Genomic DNA, 22,829 nt, shown 5'->3' with positions numbered 1-22,829 from the left:
GATCTACATCCAAGATGACTCTACCCAGCAAAGCTATCATTTAGAATGGAAGGGCAGATAAAGTGCTTCCCAGATAAGGTCAGTTTAAAGGAGTTCATCACCACCAAGTCCTTATTATATGAAATGTTAAAGGGACTTACCTAAGAAAAAGAATATCAAAAACTATGAACAGTGAAATGACAACAAACAACTATCAATAACTGAACCTAAAATAAACAAAAACAAACACAAACTGAGCAAACAACTAGAACAGAAACAGAATCACAGAAATGGAGATCACATGGAGGGTTATCAGTGGGGAGGGGGAGAAGGGAGAATGGGGGAAAAGGTACAGGGAATAAGAAGCATAATTGGTAGGTACAAAATAGAGAGGGGAAGGTTAAGAATAGTATAGGAAATGGAGAAGCCAAAGAACTTACAGGTACGACCCATGGACATGAACTAAGTGGGGGTGGATGGGGAATACTAGAGGGATGGGGGTACAGGGTGCAGGGGAAAGGGGAGAAACAATTGGACAACTGTAATAGCATAAGCAATAAAATATAGTTTAAAATAGTAATATAGCATACACATAAATAAAGAGTGGTTCTGGCCGTAGCTGGCATGGCTCAGTTGGAGTGGCATGCTATAAGCAAAGAGTCAACGGTTGGATTCCCAGTCAGGGCACGTGCCTGGGTGGCAGGCTCAATCCCCCACTGGGGCATGTGCGGGAGGCAGACAATCAGTGTTTCTCTCTCTCCTTCTTCCTCTCAAATGAAAATAAAATAAACCTTAATTTTTTTTTTTTTAAAGCACTCTGGTCTGGCTCAGTGGTTTGGGCATCATCCTGCAAAGTGAAAGGTCACTGATTAGATTCCCGGTCAGGGCACATGCCTGAGTTGGGGGGTTGGATGTTTTTCTCTCACATTGATGTTTCTCTCCTTTCTCCCTCTCCCCCCCTTTCTAAAAAATAAAAATAAAATTAAAAACCAACCTGAACAGAATGAGCCCTTTTACCAGGAAAAGGTACATACACTAAGACATAAAATGTTTCATACTATTATCTGGATAGGGAGACAGAAAAGACACAGATGTGAGAAACAGAAAGATGGCTGAGTGTTATCAACAGAGCTTGTCATGATATGAGACATGAGGGGAAGTCCTGAGTGTAGCATAACTCTGTTGGTGTGTGGTTTAGACAACCGAGTAGAAGGCAGTGTCATTCATGGAGAGGAGTAGGCTTCGGAAGACAGGACGGGGTCAGTCTGGGAGATGTTGAGTCAAAACTGCCTTTAGAACACCCAAATAAAGGAGTTCAGGGGGAAGCAGAATATGCCCTTCCTTTTGATGATTCTCCTACCAGCTCTCTTGCTCTGATATTCAACTACAAATAGGCTCCAAATCTCTGACCAATACTTCTGCATTGAGACAAGTATGTCCTCCATTTGCTGAAAGGGATCCAGAAGTGGGAGAAGAAATTAAACTTCACACACCCAAAGTTATTTAACAATGTTTTTACTTAATAAAAGAATAAACTTTTCTTAAGCACTGTAAGTTTCTTTCCATCACGTTAACAGAATGACAAACCAGTATCCATCACAGAACAACTCCTGAGACATTTTCATTCCTTTCTGAAACATTTCCATTTAACTGCTGCAGTTTCCCCTAAGAAGCATCCATTCAAACTTACATTAAACAACTATGGAGCTTTTGTGGTGAGGTGGGCCAAAAAGGCAGGGAATTTGGAATCTGGGAGTGGGAAAGAGAGATACATATTATCCATCCACTAAACACACTGTCAAGAGCACAAAAGAGATATTAACACAGGAAAAAACAATGAAAGAATTTGTTACTTCTGACAATAACATCATTTATCAGGGAGCACAAAAAAAACATTAACTCCTTGCAGTTAAAGTTTCTTTACCTAATATGTTATTCTAAAAATAGAATCAAATAATAGATGGGAGGGGAACTGTCTTCTGGGAAATAATTGAAATGAAGTCATCAGCTTTGGCAGGGTTATGAGATTAATAAAATCTGAAATATTTGATTTGTGTCACTTACATGAAAATTCACTAGTCATTAGTTACTACCAACACGGGTAAAAAGAGCATCTATAAAAGTACAAGGGCAATGTCAAAACCTGAAATGGGCACCCTAGTACAAGGGATTATTTTATTTTGCTTTTAACTTGGTAAAGATGATTTTGCGACGGATGAAGTTACTTTCTTAGAACATCAAAACCACCTCTGGCAATACTGAAGATAATTATCAGTGACAGGGGAATAGGTACACTGAGCTCTACCTACACCAGCAGACTACTGCAATAAGCCAAGGGAAGAGAAAATGGAAAGTCAAATAAAAGAAAATGCCAAAGTCACAAGAGGGAGAAAAATATAGGATGACATAATGGAACAGTGAAACTTACCCCCTACCCCCAAACCCCATGCATATTTAGGAAATATGCATCAGGAAGTGAATAAGTATAATGATTAAACCTTAGTAGAATTACATTAACTACTTTAAACTTGTATTGTCATTTCAAAGGAGGAGGGTCTTTGAGGCTCAAAGGGTAGCGCTGACATGCCCACCAGGAGCCTTCTATGGTTCGAATGGACTGATCACTATAACCAAGCAGTGACTTCCACATTCTGTCTACCCTACATAAGCATTCCTCCTCTCCCCACCTTAACTATCCTCCCTAATGCCTTGTCTGGCTATTTTTCTCAGTGACCAAAAAAAGTTAACGTGACTTGGCCAACAATGCCAGAAAAATCAAGATAGAGACAAAAATCAAATGTCACTAGATAACGCAAGTGCCATTTCTTGGGCTTTAAAGTCTACTCGAAGTCCTACTGGCTCAGAATGAAGTGATGCAACTGAGCAGAAGTTAGTCAGACCTGGTCCAGACCAGACTGGCCACTGAATAAGGGTGGGAGTCACAGGTTGATCCCAAGGCACACCAGCAGAAATCGAGAACTGCAAATCCTTGGGGATCAGCGTCTATATACAACCGGGGGGGCTTTTGCTTGTGGCCCTACAAGGTAAAGGGGTCATTTCTCGGGTTCCTATGTGACTTTCTTCGAGAGAGGCCACATCATCGTCAGAAACGGAAGCTCAAGTGAAGGATGACAGTCTCTTCAAGTGGTACTCATAGCAAAGCTCAGATCTGCCTTCACCAATTTGTCCTCCAGTTAGAAAATATTCATGTCCCAGTAATGAACGCCTCAGTCTTTTTGGCTTCTAAATTGTGTATTTTGGCAGATAAATTAAAATATATGAACATGGCCCTTTATGGTTCTTTTTTGTAATCTTCCAAACCCGAAATGCTGAATCTAAATAAAAATCAAGGTTGGAAGTGAACCACTTGTTTCACCCTGGGCCAGTCTAGGAGAAAGTGGAGGTTTGTGGAAGGGAGAAAAGCAAGCCTTTTGACAAACTGGAATCACCCCTGTCAAAGCAGCAATTGTACTTCTCATAATGAATGCCTACAAGATAAGAAACCTTCTTAATGCTGTGAGAGTTAACAATACTGTCATTTGATTGCAGCAAATAGATTCAAGATGCACAGAAACAGCAACTGAAGAAAATACTTTTCCATATAACTCCAAGTAGTCCATATAAGAAAATGGAGATCTAGATAGACTTAATTTAACACAGCTCAGTGACTGGTTACTTTTTGAGCTGCTAAGCATTCCTCCCACGGGCTCCAGAAAGAAATTTCCAAGCCATCTAAGTTCACTACTAAATCCTTCTCTTGCTGGATACAGCAGTCCTATCCTTCAAGATGTTGTGAAAGGTTGGGCAGGCCCAAGAGAACAGGGGGGACCAAACTAGAGAGCCGATTCCAAAGAGGAGGTTTTTGTACACGTTGTTCCTGGTTATATCTGGCTAGGTGTGCACTCCCGTCACCCTGCTTTGGTTTGTGTACGAAACGTCTGGGCAGGGGGAGAGGCATTCTAGGGCTCCCTGCCCCCTGCAAATTGTAGGTTCTCTTAAACTGGGCCAGACTAGGATTCAACAGTCTGAGACTGTTTTCAATCTCTCATGATACATGATTTGTAAGTGGGCAATGAGCAAACAGCCTTCTGGCTGTCTGCAAATAAATCACCAAAGACCTGCAGTGGGTTAAAGTGCATGGGGTTTTTCAAAAAGACAGAGAACCCTGCTAGAAGTTTAGTCAGGTGAATTCCTGTAGAAACGATACTTCTTGGGCAAGAATATCACAAAGCCCAAAAGGAGGTGTGTGAGGCTGAAAGCCTCAATTCTCGAATGAAGACATAGTGCTAATATGTTGCAAGCCGTGTTCCCATCTCTCAGACTGAGACTGCTGAGGACGGAAACTGGAAATGCAAGGTCATCTCAAGAGTATCTCTGGCAAGGAGGAATAGCCTCTTTGTCCTGGGAACCTTTTACAGAATACCCCTAAAGGTCCAGACCAGAGTGCTCTGACGTCTTCCTTGCAAAGCGAAGGAAAAGATCCAGTAGTCAAAATGTCAATGAACAAACGAAACAATCTAGGTGTGTAAAATCAAATCGTGGATTTCCTTACACTTCCCTACCTCTTCTCTCCAATGCTAGTCCTCTCTTCTTCAGGTACTCAGGGCAAACAATTCTAGCCTGAGGGCAGTTTGATCCTGGAGTTCTAGATGACACTCCCTCCAAATTGGCTGCAAGTCCTGGTCATTACCTCCCACCCTTCTCTCTACGATCCAGGCTGCTCCTTCGTAAAGAAATGCCCAAATCTTCCCAATCCCATTCCAACCTCCTGTTCTCACCATATGGGATGTGAGGTCTCGGTTCAAGATTAAGCTTGTGACAAGCCAAATGTTTGTTGTTCTGAACAGACCATCGCTGGAAAGTACTTTTTGTCTGTTTTAGAGAAGCCCATCTTCTCATAATTGTGATGGGCTATGACTTAGTAAGAATTTTAAAGTGTGGTCTTTTGAAACCCACCACTCCATAGCAGTGGAAGCGTTTCTGGTAAATTCAGTAAATCCTTTGGGACATCACCACGTATGTATGTATGCACGCATGAATATATCTATATATCTACATGTAGATATATAGATATATACACACATATACATATATTTATATATAAAATACGTATAGATAAATAGATCTGTCTCTTTATATAAAGGGTATGTGTATGCATATAGGTACATGCATTCATATATACATCCACGCACAGACCCATACACAAAGGCACGCGTGCGTGCACACACACACTCTTTTGAGTTCCCTTTCGTACTCAGTTTCATTACATTGATTCTCACCCTTTCAGGGTGTGGGCAGCAGGGAGTGGGCAAACTGCACCGCATCTTCTATTTTACAAACAATGCACTAGTTCAGAGGCAGGAAAAATCTGCCTAGTACTTTTCTGACTCACTTGAATCCCCCAGTACAAAGGCCATTGGTAGTTTTTGTTTTTTTTTTTTTTAAACTGTATAAAATAAAAACAAAGAAATGAAATAAAATAACCAACACTATTTCACTTTTCTGAAAACATCTACCTATCTGATTGTCAGGCCAGCGCTAGAGGCAAGGGTACAAACTCCTGGGGTTGGCGAGTGGAGAAAGAGTGAGGAGGTGGGTACTGATCATAGACACAGGCCCCACTACTTCATAGAGCGAAAGACAAGTGAGGAAGCCATAGGCAGCTAGCTGTCTCTACTACCCCATGGGTTTTATAAATGGGTATCATGATGAAGACTCACAAAACCAAAGATGGAACTTTTCTTGTAGGGTCATATGTGATGACACCAATTTCTTATACTTGCTACCTTACTAGGCTCCCAGGGGAGGTAAACAGAATACTGGCATTTTATATTAAATGTGACAAAAGGAGCCAGTCCTGTTGTCACTCTTTCTTGACCAGATCTTCCCCAGAAGCAAACTGCTAGGTCTGGAGGTCCCGAAAAAGACAGGGAAGGGAAAAAGATGGATAGACTACAACATCCCAAGAAAATCCTGGCTAAATCTAGGGCAAGCATTTATGTCCACCTCTAATTTGGGCCTAAAATCAGATAAGTATATGTTTTCCCCTCTTCCTGATCTGGTAAGTCCATCTGCAGCTTATTCCTCTTTTTGTTGTGCTACAGTTTCCAGCTTTTGCTCTCCCAAGTGGCTCTTCTCATTCTTCACAGTGAAGTAAAGGTTAACATTATTACACATGCTGCTGTCTCTGGTTAAGGCACACCGTGATGGAGCTGGAAGGTGATTATCACTCTTCTCTTCCTTGATCAATGCGCCATTGTTTCCATTTACCTGTGAGCAAGAGTAGCTTTGATGAGGCTCCAGGGATTTAGAAACTCCATCTGAAATGCCCTGTATCAAAAATAGAGATACTCAGTGGAAATGGTAATGCCAAACTGGCTGACCCTTCCCAAGCATGTTCGTAAGTTAGCCTGCAGAAACTGCTCCAGTTCTTCAAAGAAGCCAGAAAGCCCAACGCTTGTTGACATCTAATGCACTCTGATATCACCCGGAGAACTGCGGGTGCAACAGATGGGTCTGACCAAAATCCAATGGCAATGACAGCACGATAATGATGCAGCCAGCATTTTACAAGCTTTATGATTACTTTTCTAATACTAACGGGGACCCTAATTGGTCGATATTATCATGCCCCATTTACGGATGAGGAAGCTGAGGCTCAGTGAGATTAAAGTCACTTGCTCAAGAACACCCAGATAGAGACAGAAAGAGAAAGAGGCGTGACCAGAATTCCACTCCAGGTCAGTCAGCCCCAAACGTCTATTCTCTTAACTGTCATGTAATGCTGCTCAATGCCGACAGCTGGACATGTAAAGGAAATGAAGGGAAAACAAACCATGAGGTCTATTTGCAATATTCCTCAGAATCTTTCGTTAACTAAAAACGTCACCTGTTTTTCTTTTCATTCCAGGAACGTGACTGTTGCTGAAATGCTAATGACATGAACTGCCTTACCTTGCAGTGCAGTGCTGCCTCTAGATGAATGTCACTAGCAAACAGTAACGGCTTACTTACTAAATAAGTAAGATAATGCCAGATAATCTGTTGTTCCTTTTATAGACATGAAAAATGAGGCTCAAAAAAGTAAAAAGACTTGCCCAATGTCATTCGCGTGCTCAGACTTGGGTTCAAGTCTCTTTGACGCCAAACATTTTGTCCTTTCCACTATGATACAACACATAACGGCAATCTAACTCCTGTTGAATTGGTGGTTAATTTTAAATAATAACTACTAATTCGTATCTAGTATTTCCCATGTTTCAGGCTCTATGCTAAATACTTTCAAATACCATCTCATTTAACTCCCTGAGGTAGACACCAATGTCTCCATTTTACAGATGATAAAACCAAGGCACAGAGAGGTTAAATAACTTGTCCAAGGTCAGTGGCAGAGCCAGATTCAAAGCTAGATCATTTGGCTTCAAAGCCCGTACAACACAGGGGCTACTGTGGCTGCTGCTCAAGAACCTGGAAAAAAGAAGGAACTAGTAAAAATCCACACAAAGGATGGAAGTAGCCACATGAGGGAGTCAGCGAAGTAAAACCTTATAAATAAATGACTTAAGAATTTGAAAACACACAAAACTCCAGTGACCTAGAAATACTCTCAAGAAGCCAAGACTATAATGTAAACAGATTTAATAAGCTAGAACAACAAATTGTATTACACTCTGAACAAAGAGTGACTGAACAGAAAAAGGAGTTAGGAAGGCAATCGACAGCAGCTCTGTGCAGGGACGATGTCTTACCTAAGAACAAAGTCAGTATGAATACTTCCTTGACCAGGCTACCTCTAGAGTGGATAATAGTGCCCCCCAGCAATCTTAGCCTAGAGAAACATAGCATGACCTACCATCCCTTGTTTTCCCTCAGTTTCCTCATCTGTGAAACGGAATAATAGCATCATAGGTTCCTGCAGGGGTTCAAGGAGGCACTCACTGGAAAGCACTTAAAACATGTTCTGTTTTGACAGTGTAAGAACTCATTAAATGCCAGCTACTTTTATTGTTCTGATTTCAGGTGCCCAAGCAAACTTCTGATACCATGGGCTCCCTTGCAGTTTGCACATAGAGAAAGCTCTGGTAGACATGGCTAAGGGAACAGTCACTAGAGTCAGTTAGACCAAGGTCTAACTCTTGTTTCTGACAATTAGAGTTGTTATACTGTGTTGGAGTCAGCACAGCACATGGCTTTGGATTCAGTCAGCTCAGGCTGAAATGTCAACTCTGATACTGACTTGGTGGATAATTTTGGATAAGATGCTTCATTCCTCTGAGTCCCAGGTTCCTCCTCTTTAAAATAAAGAGTAGGCCTGACTGGTGTGGTTCAGTTGGTTGGGTGTTGTCTTGCAAAATGAAAGGTCACAGGTTCGATTCCCAGTCAGGGCACATGCCTGGGTTGTGGATTCAGTCCCCAGTCAGGGCATGCGAGAGGAAACCGATCACTGTTTCTCTTCCTCTCTTTCTCCCTCCCTTACCCTCTCTCTAAAAATAAATAATAAAATAAAATAAAGAATAATAAATACTTCACATGAATTTCTAAGAATGACTGGGATAGAGTTAAGTGTATCATGGTAATTATTTCTTTGCACTGTAAGTTGGTAAACTTTATATTTTACTCTCTCCCTTCTCATCCCTAACACCCCACTCTTTTAGCCATATCCACATACGATTTCTGTGAACCTGGTTAATGTGAGTAAATCAGAGAAAGGAACCCACTCTTATTGTACCAAACGTATGAGGTTTTTCAGACTATACACCTAATTCAGACTATATATCCTGAATCATGGTCAATTCCCCAAGGCTATGTTACCTTATGGGAGCCTATCTTAGTGACCAGTTTTCTTCCTAGGTGTAATCCCTTTTACCTTACTGAAAAACCTCTGGGGAAAGCTGAAAAGCTTTGGAAAAATCCCCCAAGTTATTGCTCTGTGGTTTTGTAGTGCATTACAAAATGCTTTGTGTGAGGGACTTACCATTCTAGTTCCATTTTTGGCTCAAAATAACATTAAAGCAAATCTGTATTCTTTGAGGAAACATTAGGCCATGGGGGTTAACACGGATGGATACAATGGGGTCTGGCTGTACACAGGAGAGCTGATTTGAGATTGAGAACTGACAATAAAGTTGCGTTGCAGTGTGGTCTAGCCAGTGACCCTTGTGAGGATGAGAGAGTGCATGTAAAATGTTTCGTAGAGGGCTCGGTGGAAAGTGTGCACTCAAGAGTCCAATACAAGACTTTAAATCACTACAAGAATAGGCTTTCGTATCTGGAGGGTGCATGTCTAATGAAGACCAGTGGGGATTTTGATGGCATTCAAGGTGTAGATTAGGAGAAAGTTTAAGTCCTGGCTGGTGTGGCTCAGTTGGTTGGAGTGTTGTCCCGTGCCCCCAAAGTTTGTGGGTTCAATTCCCGGTCAGGGCACATACCTAGGTTGCAGGTTGGATCCCCGGGGCACATACAGGAGGCAATCAGTGTTTCTCTTTCACATCAATGTTTCCCAACCCTCCCACCCCCCGCCCCTGCCTCTCTCACCCCTTCTCCCTTCCTCTTTCTCTAACAATGAAGAAAATGTCCTTGGGTGAGGATGAAAATAATAATAATAATAATAATTGATGTTTCTCTCCCTCCCTTCCCCTCTAAAAATAAACAAATAAATAATCTTAAAAAAACCCCAAAAGAATAAACATAATGGTAACACCTTTTCCCCTCGCATATTCAGTAAAGGACGAGGTTTAATTTTCTAAGCATCTCTGGTAGCCCCTTACAAGCTTGGGCATATTGCTGGCAATCCCACTGCTGATTTCACTCTGGCCCCTTTATGGCTGCATGTAGCACATATTATGCTGCCTAAAGGTCTTCAAACACCACACCTTGTTTCCATCTTGTGGCCTCACTCAGTGAAAAGGATGACTACTCTGCAGCCCTGTGGAAATAGCCTAGGCAGTCTAACCCTCTTCCCTAGACAGTTGAGAGCAGGGGAATGAAATCAAATGCCAGAAGCTGTGAAAGCTCCCAGTTCCCATGCCTAATCTGATCTCTGGCAATTTAGCTGAAAAGATAAGAGTTATCAAACAGAAGCTAAAGAATCTCAAAAAAGGTGCTTACTTGTTTATTTCCTTTTTTAGGTCCTTTGGGTCCTCTACCAGTCTGTTCTTTTCCATACCTTTAGAAAGTGGGGGGAGAAGTGATCATGAGGAATATATAAAGCCCATACCCCCAGTTTTACTTAGTTAACAATTCACACCCTCTTAGAAGTTTGATCCTAATAAGTTAGACGACCCTCCTCTGTGCTATCTATTTCTTCCATTATTATATCATACTCAGCTGTTCGTGTCCTTGTCTAGGGGCAAAAACTTTTTTTTTTTTTTTAATCAAGGCAGGGCATTTAGTATATGTTTCCTGAACTAAACTGAAAACTGCCTTTAAAAATGTAAAGTTAGTAAATGCCTCTTACCTTAATAGAAGGATTCTATAGTTGGGCATTTCCCAAGGGTACTTTGATTGATACTAGCTCATACCAACCTATTCGAATACATACCCCTTTCCTGGCCCACCAATAGAAACCACTTGCATGCCAAAGGAGCCTCGGCCCCTGGAGGATCTGCTGCCAGCCCACTGCCCCACAACCATCCCGGCAATCTCCAGTTTTCCTCCTTGGGGTGGGATTGGATGGAGACCTAGAAAGAGGGGAGAATGGCAGTGATGAGATTTAAGTGCAAGGTTGGGTAAGAGGTGGAACAAAAGATCCTATAGCCCACCTACTCTGCTTTTTTCCATTTCTCTATGATAAAGGGTCTCTGATAATAGCAAAGGGTCATGGTGGAAGCAAATTTAGGGATAGGAGGTTGAAGATCTATACCCATCCACTTCCACAAATGGGCTGTGGACGATTAATTTTTCCACTACAGAGCCTAGCACATAGTAGGCATTCGATATTTGTTGAGACAATGAATGTCTTATAATCTAATTACTGGAGAATTATAGGCCAAAACCACTTTTGATTTAAACACATATCACTACACCCTGGAGGATTACCCAAGCCACCAAATGAAACTGAAAATAAATAATGACACTAAACAGTAATTTATCACTAAAAAGCAAGAATAGTAACAGTTTAAGTCAGAACAAATTCAAAACAAGATAGCATATCACCTTAGAACAGGAAATTCCGACACAGTGTGCGTGAGCAAACACACAAAGTAGAACTTTGTGATTTGGCGCAAAGGGAATCCTTCATAGAATACAGAGTTCTAGTAAACCTTAAATTTTAGTTTATGGAGAAAACCCAAATGTTATTAACCCTTCACTCATTTAGCAAGTCATTAGTAAAGAGCCCTTCATTGATATAAAAGTAGGAATCTAAGGGACTACGGTGCTAGATAGTACTAAGAGGGTAAGAAAGACTTGCATTTGGGGGATCTTATGGTCTTTCAGGAGGCAGGAGAACCCTCATAAACCACTCGTAACTGGAGACTAAGCATCAGTGGGACCTAGGGCAATAGTGAGGACCTCCCCTAAACCTGGCCTTAATTCTGTCTTCTGAAACACAATAAAATCAACAAGCAAAGAATGAGAGTGGACAGACATAAAGTTACCTTCAAAGGATGAAAGGAATGGCTGCCTCCCTGGTTTGTAAGACTTGATCTTTAGCTGACTGAAGAGGGAGCTATCAGAGCAGATATCACACTACTCATGTAAGCACAGCCTTAAGCTAAACATTTATACTGAATTCTGTGACCCAAAATTTAACCCAAACTTCAACTTCCAGCTTTATTTATTTTTTAGAATTGAAAGAAAAAGATTTTATTTATTTATTTTTAGAGAGAGAGGAAGGGAGAGAGATAAAGAGGGAGAAAAACATCGATGTGAGGGAGAAACATCAACTGGTTGCCTCTCCTATGCGCCCCAGCAACCCAGGCATGTGCCCTAACTGGGAAATTGAATCGGTGACCTTTTGCCTTGTGGGATGATGTGTAACCAACTGAGCCACACTGGTGAGGGCTCCAGCTTTATTTTTAAAGTGACAATGCCCTGGCTGGTGTGGCTCAGTGGATTGAGTGCCGGCCTGCAAACCAAATGATCACTGGTTGGATTCCCAGTCAGCGTACATGCCTGGGTTGAGGGCCAGACCCCCAGTAGGGGGCACGTGAGAGGCAACCACACATTGATGTTTCTCTCTCTTTTTCCTTCTCTTACCCTCTCTAAAAATAAATAAAATCTTAAAAAAAAATAAAGTGATGAGCAATAGACAACAAATATCTTCAACCACAGCACCCATAGCAATAACCTTCCCACCTGATTATAGAATCTCCATATTTCATGGTAAAATGTCCCCATTAAAATATCTTATATTCTAATGTAGTATATTTTAATGTAGCGAACAAGTAGTTTGCATTATCAGGACCGGGATCTCAGTTACCTAAGCATGACAGTCTATTCATCAATAACCTGCAGCTCATGTGTCACCGCACCATAATTTAAAAATTTATGCGTGTTTGTGGGTGTGGGTGTGTGCTTTCCCCACTAAGCTGCAGCCCCTGGAGGGTATGGTCTGTAAATTATTTCTCTCTGTGCTTCTGGAAATGTATTAGATCTACCCCCAGGGTGAAAGTGGATACATACATCACGCTATGCTCATCTCCAGACAATGGTCATTTACTCTCACCTCCTACTGCTCTTCCTGCAAGCTCCTCTCTGTACATCTGCCTAATGGGGACTGAGAGATGAAACCAGCAATGAAGATCCAGTTCACGTGAATTAGAGTTCTCAAAAGTAATTAAGGGGCTCCTGGTTTCTACATCAGTTACTTCAGGAGTTTGGTTGGTGAGAGTCAAATTCTTAGGGATCAACCACCTATATGGAGAGTGGTCTGTGAAGTCAATGGACTTTCTTCCTCAGGCTACAGCCCTCCGGCTCAATAAGGTGCTCTTCAAACTATCAAAATGCAGTAGAAAAGATAAATGAGATAATATGTACTTAGCACTGCTAATTCTATAACTAGGAATAATTACTGGATTGGTTATTATGAAACAGATAGAGGATGACAAACACCTTATTCTTAGGTACTGACCTGCAAACCCTCGGTTCCTTCCTTGAGGGGGAAACGGCATTGAGCCCACGGCTCGGGAATAAAGTGAAACAGGATAGATAGAGGGCACCATAGGAGTCACAAAAGTAGGTGATGGAAGCAGAGCAGAAGGTGGTGGATAGTTCATGGTGATTCCTTCAAGGATACTGTGTCTCATCTTTTCCACTTTGGTTGCCAGGTCAGCCTTCAAACAAGAAACAGAGTAATAATAGCACCTGCCATTTTTTGAACTTCTATGTTTCAGGCACAGTATTTATTGGGCACTCTAGGTACAGTCTGCTAAGTCTATTCCCATTAAGGGAATCAAGGCCTGGAGTTAAATGGACAAGGTAACGCTCAGGAAAGCCTGCCTGACACCAAAGCCCCCACTTTTCATACCACACTGCGCTGCCATTATACTAGTTCTGATGGAGGACTTGTGAGGCACATTCACTAGGTCAAGAAAGACAAATATTATAATAAATACTGACTGATGGTCTATTACATGACAAACAACAGGGTGCATCATTTTTTAAGTGGAAGGTAACTGAATCAGGTAAAAGAGAGAACGAAACCATGACATATTCAAAGCCTTTCAACCTTCTCCTCCATACCCAGGATCAGACACCCTGACCTGTCCAGAGTAAGTCCATGTCTCTAGTCCAGGTTTATGAATTTGCTCTGAAAAGGGCCAGATAGTAAGTATTTTAGACTTTGTGGGCCATATGGTCTCTGTTACAACTATTTTACTCTGCCACAAACAAATTAATGTGGCTATGCTCCAATAAAACTTTATGGAACAAAAACTCCAAATTTTGGAATTTGGGATAGTTTGCTGACCACTGCTCTAGTCCTTCAGCTCATTCCCCCAGAATGAATAGAGGAGTAAGTTAGGATTCCTTTCCCTTGCCTCCCCTCATCTTTCCCAAAGTTTCCCTGCAAAAAAACCAGTCCCCTGCTTCTACTCTTATCTACTTCACTACCCTCTTATATTTCTAAACGTAGTTCCTTTACAAAAAAATATCACTTGCAAAAGTGACTTACAGTTTTTGAAACTAAGAGAGATAAAATTCTAAAAACGGGAGGAAAACTTAATAGTACAAGAGTAAGAAAAGTAATATGAAAACATGAAGCTAATAAGAAAAAAGGTTTCCATCATGGAACATGTATAAAGGACCCATAGGCAAGGACAACAGGGGGCAGGGGAGTGAATGTGGAATGGGGGGAGGGGCAGGGCAGGGGAGAGTAATAGGGGTAAAATGGGGACAACTGTAATTGAACAACAATAAAACATTTAAAAACCCAACAAAATCATAAGAAAAAAGCTTTGCAGCATATAATTTTATAACAGGTACATCAGCCTCTGGGCCTTTGAGACTATCATCGACCAAGTTAGGTCAACGTCAGACTCATTCTCCCCCTTCTGCTACCTCCTCCCCATTGTCTCTCCTCTGCTCCCCTTCCTGCCCATTCAATCCTACAGCAGATCAGAAGTGGCTCTTAGCAGCTGCCCGACACGCTGGTACCTGGCCATCGCAGAGCTCGATCAGGGATGCTCGATCTCGGCCTGCTTTAATTAGCTTGCTCTGGAATAGCTTGCCATCGAAGTAAATCCAGGGGCAGCAGTGCTCCCAAGGGACTGGCTGGCCACAGGCATCATTAGCAAACAGAGCTGTATCAACCCCACTCATGAAGAGGGCAGCAAGCTGGATCCCTCGGGCATCTAGTTTCTCAATCTGAAAGCACCACAAAGGGAAAAGTACTATTAGGAAATTAATGTTGTTGATTACATTTACTCTTATTCCCATTATGCTGATTATTCCAGTTAAATTGGAACATGTTACCTTTCAATAGAGACATTTGACTGCACAAGTAGCTTCTGTCCATGTCTTTTCCTGAGACAGTTTGAAAGCTACTCATTATAAAAAAAAAGACATCAGCTTTCAAACTTTAAGAACCAACTTGGCACACCAGGTTTTTTTGCTTGTCAAATTAGAAAAATTGAAAAACTAAAGACCAAAAGAATGCCCAATGCTGACGAGGATGCAGTGAAATAAATGGGCACACTCATAAAAAGCTGATGAGGAATGTATATTACAATTAAGCAATATGTATTAAGAACTTTGAAAAGGTTCACATTTGTTGACTTAGCAATTCTACTTTCAGGAATCTATTCTAAGGAAGTAGGGATGTGAAAAAAGCTGTATGCATAAAAATGTTAATTATAATATCACATATAATAGGGGAAACCAGAAACCAAATGGCCAACATATAGTAATTAAATGATACATCTATATGATAAAATATTATTTACTTAAAATTGTTAAGACCCCAAACATATGGTATGTTAAGTAAAAAACAATATATAATTACATAAACAATATCTCAACTATATAAAAAACACATGATGAAAGAGTGGAAGAAACCATAAAAATTTTCACAGTGGTTACCTCAAGTTAGTGTGCTAGACGGCTTTAACAGGAAAAGGGGACATACTTGCAGATCCCCTCCTGGGTGTGGTCTAGAGTTGGTAACTGCTATAGGATGAAGCAATATTACATTTATACTAACAAGAAACCATTGTTTGTCTTTCCCTGTTTCATCTTTCCCTTAGTTGACCTCACTGAAATGAAGATTTTACAAGTTTTGTTGGACTTGGTTTTCTTCCAGTTTACCCTAAGGCCTCAAAGGTCCATGGCTCCTGAAGTTGGGAGAGGGGCGTCCTGCATTAATAACTACAATTTATCAAATATCTGAAACACCATTCTAAGTGTTTTGCATCTATTATTTTATATAATATCCTCATAAGCCTACAAGTAAGGAAACTAAAGCTTGAGAGGTTAAACAACCTGCCCAAGGTCACATGGCTAAGAAGCCAGGCTTCGGAACCTGCCCTCTAACCTACCACTTGTACTACTGTCAGTTACGGGGTGAATTTATTTTCTTTCTTATGCTATTCTAGACTTCCCTCTAACACTTAATAACTATTATTAAAAGGGAGGCTGGCCATTAACAGACAAATGGATAAACAAGATGTGGTATGTATACGATGGAATATTATTCAGCCACAACAAAGAAGGAAACCCTACTATTTGCAACAACATGGATGGACCTTGAGTCCTTATGCCAAGTGAGATAACTCAGAAAAAGACAAATACCATATGATCGATCTTCTTTATGCATGGAATCTAAAAAATAAACAAACAAAAAACTCCAGAACCCCAACCAAACTCATAGAAAAAAGATCGCATTTGATATTATCAGAAGGGAGAGGTACTTTGATAAAAGTGGTCAAAGGCACAAACTTTCAGTTATAACATAAGTAAGTACTAGGGATATAATGCACAACAGGATGACTATAGTTAACACTGCTGTACAATAGATTGGAAAGTTGTTAAAGTAATTCCTAAGAGTTCTCATCACAAGGAAAAAATACAGGGGTAGGCAAAAGTAGGTTTACAGTTGTGAGTATGCAAAAGTTTATTCTTGTATTATTACTAATTATGCTATTACAGTTTTCCCAATTTTTCCACTTTTATCCCTCATCCACCCTCTACCTCCCAACCCTCCAGCACCCCCCCCCCTTAGTTCATGTCCATGGATTATACATATAAGTTCTTTGAGTTCACTTTCCTATACCATTTCTGACGTCTCCCCATCTATTTAATGCCTACCAATTATGCTGCTTCTTCCCTGTACATTCTCCCCTATTCCTCCCTTCCCCCTCCACAATGAAAACCCTCCATGTGATGCCCATTTCTCTGATTCTGTTCCTGTTCTAGTTGTTTGCTTAGTTTTTGTTTTCATTGTTTTTCTTTCTTATTTTAAATTCATTTGTTGATAGTTGTGAGTTTATTGTCATTTTACTGTTCATATTTTTGATCTTCCTTTTCTTAGATAAGTCCCTTTAACATTTCATATAATAAGGGCTTAGTGATGATAACTCCTTTAAATTGACCTTATCTGGGAAGCACTTTATCTGCCCTTCCATTCTAAATGATAGCTTTGCTGGATACAGTAATCTTGGATGCAGGTCCTTGCCTTTCATGACTTTGAATGATTCTTTCCAGCCCCTTCTTGCCTGCAAGGCTTCTTTTGAGAAATCAGCTGATAGTCTAATGGGAACTCCTTTGTAGGTAATGCTTTCCTTTCCTTTTGCTGCTTTTAAGATTCTCTTTGTCTTTAATCTTGGGTAACTTAATGATGATGTACCTTGGTGTGTTCCTCTTGGGGTCCAATTTCTTTGGTACTCTCTGGGCTTCCCAGACTTCCTAAAAGTGTGTTTCCTTCACCAGATTGGGGAACTTTTCCTTCATTATTTGTTCAAATAAGTTTTCAATTTCTTGCTGTTGTTCTCCTGGCACCCCTATAATTCGGATATTGGAACATTTCAGGTTGTCCCAGAGGTTCCTAAGACTCTTCACTTTTTTGAATTCTTGTTTCTTCATTCTGTTCTGGTTGGATGTTTATTTCTTCCTTTTGTTCCAAATTGCTTGATTTGAGTCCTAGTTTCCTTCCTGTCACTGTTGGTTCCCTGAATATTTTGCTTTACTTCACTTTGGGTATCTTTCATTTGTTCTTTCATTTTTCAACCAAGCTCAATCAGTTCTGTGAGCACTTTGATTACCAGGGCTTTAAATTCTCCATCAGATAGGTTGGCTATCTCCTCACTGCTTAGCTCTCCTTCTGAGGTTTTGGTCTGTTCTTTCATTTGGGCCATATTTCTTTGTCTGGGTGTACCTGATAAGTCGTAAGGGGGCGGGGGCTTAGGTATTCACCAGGGCAGGGTAACCCTCCTTGCTGCACTGTGGTGCTACCCATGGGGGAAGGGCCAGAGAGGGAACAATGCAGCTCACCTGCTTGGCTGTAGCCCCACTTTCCAGCAAACTCTTCTGTGAGACTGGGAGTTTCTCCCACCTCGGCAACCCCTGCCGTAGTCCATAGTCACCTCTGAGTCTCAGTTTCCCCTTAAATCAGCCCCTCCCGCACAGCCTGCCACCTCACTGCAGTTTCCATCTGCTGCCTTACAGGTCTGCTTGTTCTGTTTGACTGTTTCTTTAACTCCATGGTTGTCAGAGTTCCATGCAGTTTGATTTTCTGGCACTTCTGGTTGTTTATTGATTTTAGATTGGTTGTTATCCTCCTTTTGCTTGTATGCGGAAGTGAAGGGTTTCTATCTATGCCTCCATCTTGGCTGAAATTCGTATTATTTTCCATATGAACAACTGTAAACCTTTTGTCCACCCCTGTATATATAGTTTCTATATGAGAAGACAAATGGTAACTAAATTTATTGTAGTAATCATTGCAGGATATATGTATCATTAAGTTGTACAACCTAAACTTATACAGTGTTATATGTCAATTATATCTCAATAAAACTGGAAAAAAGGGAGGAAAATGGACATTAACTCAGAGACAAAAAGGGGACATCAGGCTAAGTCTCTGAAGTGTATCTTGAAGAGTCAAATACTTTACCATGGTCTGTGGGCCATGACTTATTGTATTGCGTAACATCCATCTTTCTGTCCACTCTCACCCCTCAGTTTCAGAGCAGTGTTACAGGTACCTATTGATTTTCTTAATAGACATAATATTTGGCTAACGTAAACCAAACATTTACCTATAGAAGTTACTTTTCTCCCCAGCTCCAGAAAAAAAAAAAAGACCTAAAGAAAAGCTATGAGCTCATAAAATAATTTAAATGAGGATGGATCAAATCACCTTGAGTTCTTGAAGTTGATTTGGTTCATAAAGCTGGGAAGATACTGCCTGTGCAAGGAAGGTGTCTAGCTCGTGGCGATGCAGGATTCGACCACCAGGCCATTGAACCATGTACCTAGAAAATAAATGCATCATTATTAAGTCATAAAAGCTCATTTAAGTTAAGACACTATCATGGGCCAGATCCTAGGCTAGGTTTTGGTGATTCCAATGAAATAAAGTACAAGAATGTCTGCCTTTGGTTATTTGCAGTCTAGGTAGTAGAGGGGACAGACATGTACACCAACAATGGCAGGACAATGTATTAAGTAACAAGAAAGAAGAACACACAGGATGCTATAAGAGCGCAAAAGAGGCCTCCTAGTGGAAAAGTGAGGAAGGGCATCCTGGAAAAAAAAAAGTCAGCAGGAGCTGAGTTTCAAAGGGCACATACAAATTAGTGAGGTAAAGGGCTAGGGAAAGAATGTTCTAGGTTGAAGAAACAGTATGAGTGAAGGCACAGAATTGTAGAATTCAGTATGATATACCAGGTTCAATAATGCTGGAGCTAAGCAGGTTTTCAGTGACAGGAATCAAGATTTGAAAGTAGAATAAATCATGCATGGTCTGAAAAACAGTAAGAAAGAATTTGGACCTTCATCCTGAACATATAGGAAGATGCTTAAGGATTGTCAGCAGGAGAGTGGTATTGACTGGTTTGATACTGACTGGCTCAGAGAGGAAGAGACAAGAGGCATGGATACCAGTTGGGGGACTGCAGCAATCCGTGGCCGAAGAGGCCTAAACGAAGGCACTGGCTGATGGAATGGAGAGGGCCAGGGGACAAAGCCACAGGATTTGGTCATGGATTTTATGGGAAGGGGTAAATAAAAAGGGAAGAGCCCAGGATTCCAAGAATTCTGGCTTGGGCAGATGGCTAGATGATGGAGCCATTCTCCAAGATGGGAAATCCACCAATTAAATAAATAAGTACACATTGATGAGTATTATAATTGAATTTCATGTATTGAATAAGCCTTACTGTTCTAAGCACTGAGAATGCAGAAAGAGGAAGAGAAAGAGAGATGACAAATTCAAATCAATCAGTACAAAGTCTAGTCCTTAGTTCCCTGAAGGCCCCACAAGAAGATATTCATAATTATTGGAACTTCAGAAACTTCGCATTTAAAGCACCAGCTGGTCTCCGCTGAGTGGCACGTGAGATGGGTTCTTGGGGACACTGGCCTGTTACTACTACCAGAAGGCAGTGTGGTGCCCTGGAAGGAGCCTACACTCTGTACCCAGACAGCCTGGCTTCAAATCTTTAACCTGCTTTTCTGGCCTGGAATGATCACAACACAGCAGGCAGCCCTATTATCCTTTCCTCATGTCCAAACATCCAGATGGTTCCGCAATTGCAGGACATGTCAACAAGCCCTGTTGCTCTTTTGGCAACTACATTCTACATGACTGGGCTTTCCAGCAGGAATCTTCCTGGGCCACACAAACTTCCCTTTGCCCTCAACAATTATCCTCTTTCCTGCCTGCACATCCTCCACTTGAAAAATTTATTCTTAATTTATAATATATTTATATATACGTATATATATATATATTAAAGATTTTATTTCTTTATTAAGAGAGAGGAGGAGGGAGGGAGAAGAGAGGGAGATAAACACCAATGTGTGAGAAATACATTGATTGGTTGCCTCTTTCGCACCCCCCAACTTGGGGCCTGGCCTGCAACCACGGCATGTGCCCTAACCAAGAATCGAACTGGTGACCTTTTGGTTCACAGGCCAGCACTCAATCCACTGAGTTACACTAGCCAGGGCTATTTTATATTTTTGATGCTATGTTATGAAGTGCCTAATTCATAGCTTATAACTTCTATCAATATAAAAGATTCTCTTTTGTTCTCCTTAATGCTTTTGTTTTGCCTTGAAGATGATGTTATCTATTAATATTGCTTCTTTCTTTTGATTTGTAGTTCCTTGATTTACCTTTGCCTATTCTTTTATTTTTAATTTTGCCATCTTATTCTGTTGGCAAAATGTGAAGCAAAAATAGAAGGAAATGAACAGAAATGCAACTACAGGAGGAGACTCTAGTGTACTACCATCAAGCTACGACATGTGAAATATCCGTAAATACATGTAAAGTCCCAGAAGATGACATGTAAAGTCAAAACTACAAGTAAGGTTCAAATGTTTGATTTTATACAAAGAACACACATTCTTTTCAGGTGCTCAGATGAGTTCCCCGGAGTTCTAGGACCTTGTTGGTATGCCCTTGTCTGCTGTCTTATTTATTATTTTGATTTATTATGAACTATCTAGCTTAGCACATAGCATAGAGTGTATCAGTAAATATTTATTGCGGGAATGACTGAATGCATCAGTCAGGTCACACCAGAACCCCACCCCCAAAACTCAACAAAAATCCTCCAAAGTAGGATTGTACCAGTCATACCCTGGCTGCTGTGAAAGAAAAACTCACCTAAAGGAGCTCCAAGGCAGTCAAGTGTGGGAGACAGGCAGGGTTGTAATTTTATAAGCTGAACAGACTGTTCTGGGTGCTCTAAAGAGACAGTGACTAAATTTACCTGGGAGAATCAGAAAAGACCTCACAGAGAAGGAAACATTTCAATTCCTAGAGATTTGAGTTTTTTCTTTAGTTTGGTTTATACTTAATATTTGCAATTTTTCATGTCTCTCTAACCTTAGTATGGTGTATGGTAGAATGGGTGCTCAAGAAAATGCTTGCTGAACAAGTGAGTCGATTTCAGGATATACAAACGGAAATGCTAGCTCCATCATTTGTCCAGCACTGCTCTTCAACCAGCCTGGAATGAATTATGAGACAGACTGTGTAGGGTCCAAGGAGTAGGAAGAGTGAGAAGTTCATAAATGAGACGACAGGAAATCATGATTATTAAGTTAACCAATATGTAGTGATGCATGTCATGCGCTATTTTTTGAATTATATGATTCCATTGGGGATTTTCTCTGGAAAAACTACAGCATTGCTAATTTCCCGAGGAAGTTCCTCAATCTCAGTGACAAGATGGTATCTATATTATTACTATTAGTAGTATTTACATTATTATACACACTATATAGAACCATTATATTACATTATAATATATACAGCAAACTATAAGTTACTCAGGAATAATATTTACTAAATGCATCTTGCATTCTAGATACTTTGGCAGATCCCAATCCCAAAGGGTGGCGTTTTTAAGCAGCAGGGATATTTTGGCTGTGGGGGTTCCCACTGAGGAGCCAGGGGTCCCAGCCCCACACTGGGCTGCCCAGCCTGGAGCACCAGTGCCAGGAAGAGTAGTACCCACAACAGCTGGCTTTGAAAATCAGCAGGAACTCAGTTTGGGTAAGAGGGAGGGCTGCTGTAGACCTAGCTGTCCCCTTTAAGGGCCGGAGAACAGACTCACTGGCTCAGAAACACTAGCCCCAAGCTCCAGGGAAGGTAGAGCAGTTCAAAAAACACCAAAGACATACTGCGAGGAACTGAATGGCCAGGCTTCAGGGCGAAGGCAGGAAGGGCAGTCTCTCCAGAACTGAAGTACCAGCAGGTTCCATTGTTCCTTTGTTGAGCCACTCCCACCCCGTCGGCCTGAAGGCGCAGGTGGACACTAAATGTAGGTTGGTGTCTATCAACCTGGCTAACACAGCTCTTGCCCTGCCCTGGTGATTCCCTGAGACCCTGTCCCACCCAAAACATGTGTCCAGACTAAACCACTTTCAGAGGTTAATCCACAAAAGCAGTGGGCCTGAGCCCATGTTATGGACTGTCTTAAAATCTCTCAAGCAGAGTCTGGCCTTGGCATGCCCTGTACTACTTGCTAAGTGGCCCCAAGCCTGTCACTAGAGGCAACTGGCCTTGCTTCATAGCATAAACACTCCTAGGCACCTCCAAGCCCAGCACAGGCAGCCACCAACTTGTAGCTCCTGCCAGGTAGCCCTGGGCCAGACACAGGCAGCAGCTGACCTTCTCTTCCCCTCTCTCTAGAAATGAATAAAATAAAATCTTTAAAAATAATAATAGTAGTATAATA

The 22,829-nt window shown here is 41.2% G+C and overlaps 1 protein-coding gene across 5 annotated transcripts in view; it reads right to left on the bottom strand.

Annotated features, from left to right (window-relative positions):
- Positions 1-1,477: 1,477 nt before the first annotated feature.
- FAM120C (family with sequence similarity 120 member C) overlaps positions 1,478-22,829 on the bottom strand; it is a 233,795-nt gene continuing 212,443 nt past the window's right edge. For 3 of the 5 annotated variants that reach the window (XM_053916879.2, XM_053916876.2, XM_053916878.2), the window contains 6 exons: positions 18,773-18,887; positions 14,575-14,784; positions 13,052-13,253; positions 10,520-10,658; positions 10,087-10,144; positions 1,478-6,309 (listed from right to left, as the gene is read on the bottom strand). In XM_053916879.2, coding sequence (XP_053772854.1) covers positions 6,058-6,309; positions 10,087-10,144; positions 10,520-10,658; positions 13,052-13,253; positions 14,575-14,784; positions 18,773-18,887 — 976 coding nt within the window. In that variant the 3' untranslated portion in view covers positions 1,478-6,057. The remainder of the gene's footprint in view (positions 6,310-10,086; positions 10,145-10,519; positions 10,659-13,051; positions 13,254-14,574; positions 14,785-18,772; positions 18,888-22,829) is intronic. The other 2 variants (XM_053916877.2, XM_053916880.2) reach the window with 2 other exon arrangements.

Source organism: Desmodus rotundus, chromosome X (assembly GCF_022682495.2).
Source record: "Desmodus rotundus isolate HL8 chromosome X, HLdesRot8A.1, whole genome shotgun sequence".
Lineage (NCBI taxonomy): Eukaryota > Metazoa > Chordata > Mammalia > Chiroptera > Phyllostomidae > Desmodus > Desmodus rotundus.
This window is presented reverse-complemented; position numbering and strand designations above follow the sequence as displayed.